Here is a 10,810-nt window from a genome sequence, read left to right as displayed (position 1 = left end):
TAACGGTGACTAATATTTTAATGGGACAGATGATTCAAAATGAATATAGACTCACAGTACATTTGAAAGGATGCTTTGTCATTTTTAAGGTTTGCAAAACTGCAAAAACACAAACAAAAGCAGGTGTAGACAAGCTGTGGGGTACAGCAAAACAACTGATTTTTAATTTATCGCATATATGTTCACAGTTGCTTCAAATACTCTCAGATCAGATTATCCTCATATTGAATATCGGTAGAACACAACAGGAATAAGTCGGGTTCCTTCAAAGCAGTCTGTGATGGCACAATCTCCAGTTAAACATGTATCACTTTGCAGGTTACTTTTCAGGAGGTGAATTGTTAGAGACCAGACGAATCATCCAAAGAAAAGTCATTTCCAAAGACAGTCAAGGATTTCTTCTCATATTGGACACTCCCGTGGTCTCACTTCTCCCAGCCTTTACCTCCTGGCTGAGTGGGCAACCTGAGCCCCACCAGGCCAGCCACTTCTTCCCGGCTGCGATCTCCCTTGCCATGGTAAAGTTTGTGCAGGGCCAGGTGGGTCCTGCTAGACGCCAGCAAACACAGGTATGTGTGTGAGTCATGGTGGGCCTCCTGCTGGGCACGGCAGTACATTTCTCCTGTAACCTGTGAGAGGGAGAATTATTTTTATTTTTTTTAAAGTGAAGATCAAATGATGAACCCGGTCGTAACATAATTAGACAACATGCACAGTTTTGCGTGGTTTATTAAATCAGTCACCATAGAGAAAAATGAAATCAAGTTAACATTTATGGGGAAAAAAAAGCCTTGAGGTCTAGCTGGTGGACTACATGGAGTGGAACAGACTATATATAAAACATAAACTAATGTGCCTTTATGAAAGGCTCTTCTGCCAGAATGTTATTCCTTTATCACCCGTAACAGATACATGGAAACAGTAAGCATTAGGTCCCTATAGAGTTCCACATATACATTACAATGCCTTAGGGTATTTTCCAGAGCAGGGACAAACAGACCGACAGGCAAGTTGCTTCCAGCCATTTTTCTTCAGTGACTGCACATGCATTCAACCAGCCTGGTGAGCCATGTTCTCCTGAGCATAAATAATACAAGCTTTAAGCCTATATGCTAAAAACACTGACCCTTCAATCGAATATGAAGCTCAAGAAAGCGGCAGAATCCCAAGACCTCCAATGGACGTGATTGCAGATATGAAAAGTTATGCATATTCATAAAAAAATATGTATAGTTAGGGTGTCCTTGACTGGAAAAACGTAAAGATGATGAATTACTTAACAAATATAATTATTACAGATAGGCTTTTTTAAACATAGCTACAAGTATCTTATTTATACCCGCAGACCTAAAATCTATTGATCCTTCTTAACGACACATTTGTGAATGATGCTCCTAAATTGTTTATTTTACATTAACTCAGATGCCAATAAACGATGTTAATATTACTATTATTATTTTTATTTTTTTTAAACACAATAAATGACTAGATCCTGTGGATCATGTTGCACTCTAGTGGGTGTAAGAACATGTTTAGCCAATTAATTCATATCAGACAGAGCAGCTGCGTCTCGCAACACTGCGCTGTGCTAGGCTGCATTCAGGTGCTGTCGGAATAATTACATGCCTACCGGAAAAAGTCACGTGAATGACCACTGGCGCAGCAACATAGACTGTATATTATTAATTTTAATATGTGCAGCAACAAGTCTGGGACAAAATCATATTACTTATATAAAGCTTCAAACTGGAAATACATACAGCTACTGTTTACATGCTCTGAGCAATAAAATATATCTTCTTTGTTTTTATTCCACATTATTACGATTTAAATGATCACATCAAAGTAGGGAAAACTACTTCCCAATTCGGGAACTGGGTGAAAGGGGAACATCCGAGGAGCACATGAAGGCAGCGTTAGGCTCATTTGCTGCTAGCTAATGTTAGCATGTCCTTCTGTATCACAGTCACCTTGCGTTTAACTGTTGCTTGTAAACATTACAAAGTTGGCAACGACAACACTCCAGTGGCATGCTGGGTATCCTCTCTATTCCCACGTTTGTAAACAGGCTGAAGGGCGAAAAGTATTTATACTTCACTCGCTAAACGTTATCATTGAAGAGATGTCAGGTCAGCTAACGCTAGCCATTCCCTTCCCATGCAGTATGTAATGGTAGCTAGTTAAGCTAAGTTAGCTACCGTTAGCTGAGACGCAGTTGGTGGTGAACTCGCCTTATTCTTACGAAACTGGTCCATAATATAGCTGTAGGCCGGTGACAGTTTGTACTTTGGTCCTTGCATGGTACGTAATTCTTTCAGTATTCCTCGGCAGACTCGTAGCGGTGGTAACAGCGCTGCCATCTCTGAACGGTGTTGTGATCTGTGCGGCGCATGAAGCCAGGCATGCTCAATCCAACGCCGCTCGGTCGATCAAACTACTGCAAATCGACCACAAGGCGGCAATATGTCCCACTAATAACAAGTTCATACACGTGACGCTTTTTCCTAACAAACATTTCCCTGCAACAGTTTAAGGGAACGTGGTTTAACGCAGACTCAGCAGCTAATCAGAATCAGCTTTGTGAACACACACAGGGATTTTTTTTTTTTTTTATAGCCAACCGTACTTTCTATTCTTTTGTGAACATTTTTCACCCGGTGTTCATCAACTCCTCCACCAGAGCTCTGAGTTAGGGTGAGGGTTAGTGTAGTGTGTAAAGGGCCCCTGGTTGTAGTCCTGCTGTTGGAGCCCAGGCTAGGAGCATGCAGACATCAATGAAAACGCTGCTAATAGGAAAACAACTGGCGTTTCCCATCTCCCTTGAACTCAAGCAGATGCCAGTGGCTGCACTGAGAGTCCTCTCACAGGTGCCAAAGTCTGTAGTAAAGAACATGTAAGTGCATTATCTTCCCTGGATAAATACAGTGTAAAACATAATGTGAAAAGGATATTTATCACTGCAATTGTCCAGTAATTGCTCCTTATCCATTGGCTGATAATTGCATTTCCTAATTCAGGTTCAGGTTCACCTTTGGGAAAGCAGAGACTATTGAACGGGTCAGGGAACCAGATGGCGCTGCCTGTTTTGGTGGGTCAAGAGAGACGAAAGCTGCAACAACTGGTTACCCTCGTTCACAATCAAAGCCTCATTCACATGGATTCCACCTTCAGCTTCATTGTAAGGTGATTTCTTAATGGGCTTATATGCATGATTCACATACTGAACAGAAATGTTGCGCTCTCCACTCACCCTTCCACCTGTCATTGTAAATACAATTGGGCTTTGAGTTTGATTAAGTTAGGTAATTACTGTCTGATAAAGGGGTCAGCAGAGGAGACAGAAGGGACTGTAATTATATTTTCTTTCAGGATCTGTCAGCATCTCTTTGTCTCCCTCTGTCTCTTTCCTACCTTTACTCTAAATAACAACTTAGATAGAACTAAACTATACGTGCACAGAAGTCTTAGCTGTGGGAATACATTGAAAGCAACTTAATTCCGGGAAGACAATAAAACAAAAGAGTGGTTTACCTCACTCTCTTTTGAGTTGATTACGCCTTGTGAACACAAGGTAGTGTTTTGTCTTTGTGGTCATGTAAGTGGTTATATATTTCTGTAAATACGGTCATTTCGGTCCATGGAAACAGGGTAAAATGTTCATATGGAGACAGAACTAGTGTGGAGATCCACTGCAGTCTTTTGAAATCCTTTTTTTTAAAAAGGAGCTTTTGACCACCTATCTTTGTGTGCCACTAGCCTTGATTTGGACTCTCGAGAATGGTCATCTGTCACCATAGCAACACAGAGTTTAGCTCAGGGCAAAATGCAGAGGAAAGGATCAGTCTGTTTTCACAATGCCACAGGAGAACCAAAATGCTTTTTTAATGCTTCGTCTGATTGTTGCGCCTGACGAGCGTGTAGCGGCTCCGTCACGCAGAGATGATGAACACTGATGTCGGAGAGAGACAAAGCTTTACATTTGACTCATCAAAATGAACGCTGAAGTATTCTGTAAGTGGATTACAACAACATGATGCTGTTGGAGTGACACTGCAGAATGAAGCAGTGAGTTTAAGGGTCGGCAACTAACAATTATTTTTCATCGTTTATTCATTTGCCAATTAATCCTTTAGTTGTTTGTTTGTCTATGAAATGTCAAAAAGTGGTTATAAAGGTCGAATCAGTGTTTCCCAAGAGGACGTCCTCAAATGTCTTGTTCTGTCCACCACTCACTGATGTTCAGTCAAATGTCACAGAGGAGTGACGAAACCAGAACATGTTCACATTTAGGAAGCTGGAATCAGAGAACTTTACTCTAAATTGGTTAAGTGTTTATCAAAATATCAAAATGATCAAAAAAAGCCATTGATTTAATAGTTTAAAGCTAATTGATTTATTTTTGGGGCTCTAGAGAATTTTGTCTGAAGAGGTTATGATTGGAGGTGTAACGCTGAATGCAGGTCTCAGGTCATCTGACTGGTTGGTCCATGTATTCCCAGTGTTTCCAGTCATTTGTGTGTATTGATGATTGACTGTAGGGGGAGCCAGTCTCTTATCAGTTTCACACACCGGTTTGATTCCTGGATATTTGTTGAAAGGCACCCCTCTCCCACCCCCTCTCCCACCCCCTCTTCATCTCTCTCCATCTCTCTCTCTTTCTCTCTCACACTCTTTCAATGAATACTAATGCAGCGAGTGGGCACACCTCCCTTCCTCCTATCTTTTTTCGCAGGGATGGGCGGGAGAGGGGAGACAGAGCGATTCCAGCTCAGTATCCTGCCTCATGAGGCAGGCAGTGCTTGACTAGCAGCAGCCCCCAATGCCTTTTTTTTATTCTCCCACTGAGCAATATTGGTGAGACTGTGCATTGCTGCAGCAACAATGTCTAACCTGTGTGAGTGGCATGTGATATCAGACCAGAGTTGAGAGAGAGGAAAGGACATCTGTGCCTGCTTTTTTTGTCATCTGGATGGGAAGTCTTTTTTGGGAGGAGAGACAGAAGAAAGCAGAAGGCAGCCGGGGAAGGGGAAAAACTGGCAACAGCCAATCCCCCCTTCCACACATAGACTGGAGACAACGGAGACCACTGGAGTATTTGCTTTTATCTTTCGTTTTTTGTTCTTTTTTTTTCTCATCGCGCTGCTGGGAGGTGCTTTACCTTTTCATTTGCTTGCTCTCTCGGTCCTCTGTCTTCTCATCTATTTCGCCATTTACCTGGTCAACAATTTCTTCTATTTATGAGCCAAACAAGGAGGGAGAGAGAGAGAGGCAGAGAGACAGAGAAAAAGAGAAAGAGGAGGGGGATTTCTTTTTTTGGCCCCCTTATTCTCTTTTTTTGTCCCCTTCGTTCATTCCTCCTTCCCTCTCCATCGCTATCACTTGCAGCCCTTTCTATCCCTGTGCAACCCACGCTCCCTCCTCCCCTACCGCCTCCCTCCTTCTCCTCTTCCTCCTCTTCCTCCTCTCCACCACACCACTCCGCTCACTGTCCACCCGTAACTTTGGCTACTTTTTTGATTCCACCAGTGTTTTAATTTCCTCACTTCAAAAAACCCAACTCTTTTAATTGGCTTGCTTGTATTTTCTATTTACGCCTTTTTTCACTTTTGTACCTTTTCCTATCCCCCCCTTCTCTTTTTTTTCCTCCTCCCGTCCTATGCATCTTTTTTGGGCGATTCTTAATTCTAACCATAGGTAGGTCTATTTAGTGTTTAGTGTCTGTCTCAAAGTCTTTGTACCTTTTTTTTTTTCTGTGTAGCAACTGGTTTGTGTGGGGTACACACACACACCACACAGACACACACAACACAAACACACACCACACACACACACACCCACACACACACAGGCCTACACAGCTTGGTTTAACCATGCTCTCAGCTGATTCTTGCCTCATGCCATGTCATCCTCACGTCACTCTCTCCTGTCATCTTTAATCAGTGTTTCCTTACTCTGTCTTTTCTTTTTCGTTCTCAAACCAAGCCACCGTGATTTATCAAGCAAGCACCTTTCTCCGTCGCTCACGGAAACCACATTTGACTGCTCATTTTTATGTTTGCACAAAAATTCTGTTCCTCCATTAAAACATCAGAATTTCCCTTCTGTCACACACACACACACACACACACACACACACACACACACACACACACACACACTGTCCTCCTCACATGTTCTTTTTAATTTGCTGTCATGCACATTGAGAGATGTCCAGAATTCCACTATGGTCCTGTAGAGGAAATGCACATTGTTATTAAAGGCAGGTACGTTGAAGTTTCCATGATTCATGTATGGCAGGTGAAGGTGAAACTGAGCAAAAGGCCTAATTCACCAGCGACAGCGTCCGTTGTTTCTAAAGCGCATTTGTAAAGCCAGCGCTCGTCCGTACTGTCGGGGTGTCATCTGTGTTTATACACTCCTCTACCTCCTTCTTTTTCCCTGCCCTGTTTCTCTCTCTCTCTCTCTCTCTCTCTCTCTCTCTCTCTCTCTCTGTCTTTTTCTGAACTGACTCTTATTCTGGCAGACAGACACACAAGCACTCAAAGAGAATGGACTAGAGAAAATACTGGCTCTATCATCCAGAGGATTTTTTCCCCCTTTTTTTCCTCCACCATAATTTTCACTTTTTTCACTCACTTTGCTTCAAGCTTTTATCTATTTTTATCACCCTTCCCCCCCCCCCCCCCCCCCCCGTATTTGTTTTTCTCTCTCCGTCACTTCCACCCTCTCACCCCCTCTGATTTGATCCACTTTTTAATTTATCGGTTGTTCCATTTCGTCGTATTTTTATTTGCCGTCTCAACAAATGACATGTTGCCTACCACTTTCACGTCATTGATGGGATTGCATCAGAGAAGAGCTGCTATTTATTTAGCATTTTGGTGACGCAATTTTGCAATTCGTCACCTCGACTACTTTCATTTATTGAAATACAAGTGGCAGATTCTTGAATTTTTTTTTGCATTTCAGAACAACAACAAAATTAGGAAGTTGACTGCAAAGTATTTTAATCATTTGGTGTGTGTGTGTGTGAGCAAAAGACAGGCACAGCAATAGACGGGTGCATAGCAAAGTGAATCAAACCACATAACTCATTTCCTTGTCATTTCTTTTTTTTTTTCTTTAAAAAAAAAAAATAGATATATACAGTATATTTCCACTTTTTGTTTTTACTAAAGGAGATTTAACGCCTCTCCTCTTCATTACATGAAGATAATGGGAAGTGGGACTTTTGAGCAACCATCACCATGATAAAGGCACTCTGGATATAGCTGTTTTCCTGTGGAATTACCCCTTTAAATCCTGGATTTTTTTCCAAATGAAAACAATTAACAATTATTAAATCTGTCCTCAATTCAGGACGCTTTTTAAATTTTTTTTTCTTTTTTCATTACTTCTTTTTTTGTAATGGACTGAAGCTGATTTCAATATTTCTCTTTCAACTATTGAACATAATGGGATTTCACTAAGGCGGATTAAAGACTCGAGCACCATCGTTGTCTATAAAATGATGTTATAACTGCGATTCTTACAATTTCTCCAGCCTACAAAATCCATTAGATTTAATATTTCTTAATGATAAGGGTTAAATAGGTGAGTACGGTGATTTGAATTCACACATCCTATTGCTGTTGCATGTTTTGGGTGAATTTATGTAGATTTGTCTCTTAATATTGTCACTAACCGTGTGTGTGTGTGTGTGTGTGTGTGTGTGTGTGTGTGTGTGTGTGTGTGTGTACACACACCACACACACACACACACACACACACACCCACACACACACACACACACACACACACACACACACAACACACACACAGCTACCACCCAAATGATGGGGAAGTAATCAGAGAAAAGGGTCAATAGTCAATGCACTAATTGGACAGATGGACAAAGTGTCTGCATATCTGTGTTTGTGAGAGAGAGAGAGATAGAGAGAGAGAGAGAGAAAAGAGAGTGGGTGTGAAATGCATTTTGCTGCAGACAGACTTGAGATTTCCTTCCACACACTCTAATGGGAGATTTACTGTCATTATCCCGCTGTGAAGCACTTTGTTTCTTTGAAATAACAGCAGATAAAAATAATTGCATTGAGAAAAGGGCAATGCACTCTGTCTCTGAATGTAGATTACTTTATTGATCTGCCTATATATTCCTCTTGCGCTAGCGCAGACACACACACACACACACACATTTAAATAAGAGTTTAGAGCAGCACTGAATAGATGATTTGATAGGCAGGAGTGGCTGCTCCATCAGGTGGAGAGTGGCTAACAAGTACAAGACAGAGGATGGATATAGTTTTTTTTAATGTGTAGGCATGTGTTGTTTTTTTAATTTTGCATAAATAAAGAGAATTAAAAGAGCATTGGGGGACTAGAAAAGGGTAAATCATGAAGTGTGAGGGAAATCACTGATCTCTGATGATCTGGGCGGTTGTTGGGGATAAAGGCAGAGACAATGTAGTACTACAGCACATTTGGAAGGGAAATGTATTATTATGGCCTGGATTCTTCCAAATTACACGTTTTATCCCCTGCACACACGCTTGCACGCACACACGTCTACTCAGGTCACTTTTGGGACATTACATAAACTTAAGCTTTTGTTTCCCAATGGACAAGCCATCCCCAATTAACTATTCTTCTAGGCTGAAATGTTCCCCAAAGGCTGCCTAAATCACACACACACACCCCACACACACACACCACAACACACACACACAACACCACACACAACACACACACACACACACACACACACACACACCACACACAACCACACACACACCACACACACCACCACACACACACACACACACACACACACCCACACACACACACGTTAGTGACAATATTAAAACAAATCTACATAATTCACCCAAAACATGCAACCAATGATGTGTGAATTCAAATCACCGACTCACCTATTTAACCCTTATCATTAAGAAATATTAAATCTAATGGATTTTGTAGGCTGGAGAAATGTAAGAATCGCAGTATAACATCATTTTATAGACAACGATGGTGCTCGAGTCTTTAATCCGCCTTAGTGAAATCCCTTATGTTCAATAGTTGAAAGAGAAATATGAAATCAGCTTCAGTCCATTACAAAAAAGAAGTATGAAAAAGAAAAAAAAAATTTAAAAGCGTCCTGAATTGAGGACAGATTTAATAATTGTTATTGTTTTCATTGGAAAAAAATCCAGGATTTAAAGGGGTAATTCCACAGGAAAACAGCTATATCCAGAGTGCCTTTATCATGGTGATGGTTGCTCAAAAGTCCCACTTCCCATTATCTTCATGTATGAAGAGGAGGCGTTATCCTTTAGTAAAACAAAAAGTGGAAATATACTGTATATATCTATTTTTTTTTTTAAAAGAAAAAAAAAAGAAATGACAAGGAAATGAGTTATGTGGTTTGATTCACTTTGCTATGCACCGTCTATTGCTGTGCCTGTCTTTGCTCACACACACACACCACAATGATTAAAATACTTTGCAGTCAACTTCTAATTTTGTTGTTGTTCTGAATGCAAAAAAAAATTCAAGAATCTGCCACTTGTATTTCAATAAATGAAAGTAGTCGAGGTGACGAATTGCAAAATTGCGTCACCAAAATGCTAAATAAATAGCAGCTCTTCTCTGATGCAATCCCACATGACGTGAAAGTGGTAGGCAACATGTCATTTGTTGAGACGGCAAATAAAAATACGACGAATGGACACCGATAAATTAAAAAGTGGATCAAATCAGAGGGGTGAGAGGGTGGAAGTGACGGAGAGAGAAAAACAAATACGGGGGGGGGGGGGGGAAGGTGATAAAAAAAGATAAAAGCTTGAAGCAAAGTGAGTGAAAAAAGTGAAAATTATGGTGGAGGAAAAAAGGGGGAAAAAAATCTCTGATGATAAGGCCAGTATTTCTCTAGTCCATTCTCTTTGAGTGCTTGTGTGTCTGTCTGCCAGAATAGAGTCAGTTCAGAAAAAGACAGAGAGAGAGAGAGAGAGGAGAGAGCAGAGAGAGAGAGAGAGAAACAGGGCAGGGAAAAAGAAGGAGGTAGAGGAGTGTATAAACACAGATGACACCCGACAGTACGGACGAGCGCTGGCTTTACAAATGCGCTTTAGAAAACACGGACGCTGTCGCTGGTGAATTGGCCTTTTGCTCAGTTTCACCTTCACCTGCCATACATGAATCATGGAAACTCAACGTACTGCCTTTTAACAATGTGCATTCCTCTACAGGACCATAGTGGAATTCTGGACATCTCTCAATGGCATGACAGCAAATTAAAAAGAACATGTGAGGAGGCATGGTGTGTGTGTGTGGTGTGTGGTGTGTGGTGTGTGTTGTGTTGTGTGGTGTGTGTGTGTGTGTGACAGAAGGGGAAATTCTGATGTTTTAATGGAGGAACAGACTTTTGTGCAAACAATAAAATGAGGCAGTCAAAATGTGGTTCCGTGATGACGACTGGAGAAGGTGCTTGCTTGATAATACACGGTGGCCTTGGTTTGAGAACGAAAAAGAAAAGACAGAGTAAGGAAACACTGATTAAAGTATGCACGGAGAGGTGACTGAGGATGACATGGCATGAGGCAAGAATCAGCTGAGAGCCATGGTTAAACCAAGCTGTGTAGGCCTGTGTGTGTGTGTGTGTGTGTGTGTGTGGTGGGTGTGTTGTGTGGTTGTGTCTGTGTGTGTGTGTGTGTGTACCCACAACAAAACACGTTGCATACACAGAAAAAAAAAAAAGGTACAAAGACTTGAGACAGACACTAAACACTAATAGACCTACCTATGTTAGAATTAA

The 10,810-nt window shown here is 41.3% G+C and overlaps 2 protein-coding genes across 4 annotated transcripts in view; one reads left to right on the top strand and one right to left on the bottom strand.

The window, feature by feature from the left end:
- Positions 1-2,479, bottom strand: fmc1 (formation of mitochondrial complex V assembly factor 1 homolog). Of its 2 annotated transcripts, none has more exons than XM_032538374.1 (2): positions 2,232-2,479; positions 1-629 (listed from the first exon to the last, which is right to left on the bottom strand). In XM_032538374.1, the coding sequence occupies exons 1-2, from the start codon at positions 2,358-2,360 to the stop codon at positions 426-428; spliced, it is 333 nt and encodes a 110-aa protein (XP_032394265.1). In that variant the 5' UTR covers positions 2,361-2,479; the 3' UTR covers positions 1-425. The 2 variants fall into 2 exon arrangements, with proteins under 2 accessions (XP_032394265.1, XP_032394264.1); XM_032538373.1 differs by having other exon boundaries at positions 2,199-2,454.
- Positions 2,480-4,688: 2,209 nt separating this feature from the next.
- Positions 4,689-10,810, top strand: part of grin2ba (glutamate receptor, ionotropic, N-methyl D-aspartate 2B, genome duplicate a) — a 150,456-nt gene continuing 144,334 nt past the window's right edge. Inside the window, exon 1 of one of the 2 annotated variants that reach the window (XM_032538281.1) lies at positions 4,689-5,694. The gene's annotated coding sequence lies outside the window, so the exon portion shown is untranslated. Of the gene's footprint in view, positions 5,695-6,494; positions 7,594-10,810 lie in introns of those variants that run through there. The other variant, XM_032538280.1, reaches the window with a different exon arrangement.

This window comes from Etheostoma spectabile, chromosome 15, assembly GCF_008692095.1.
Source record: "Etheostoma spectabile isolate EspeVRDwgs_2016 chromosome 15, UIUC_Espe_1.0, whole genome shotgun sequence".
Classification (NCBI taxonomy): Eukaryota; Metazoa; Chordata; class Actinopteri; order Perciformes; family Percidae; genus Etheostoma; species Etheostoma spectabile.
Note: the sequence above shows the minus strand (reverse complement) of the source record. Positions and strands in the feature narration are given on the sequence as shown.

Excerpts from the sequence above, each read along its gene's own strand:
- fmc1 (XM_032538373.1), bottom strand. The coding sequence starts at position 2,360 with ATGGCAGCGCTGTTACCACCGCTACGAGTCTGCCGAGGAATACTGAAA. Across the intron at positions 630-2,198 it reads CAACTGCGTCTCAGCTAACG|GTTACAGGAGAAATGTACTG; the intron begins GTAGCTAACTTA and ends TCCCTCTCACAG.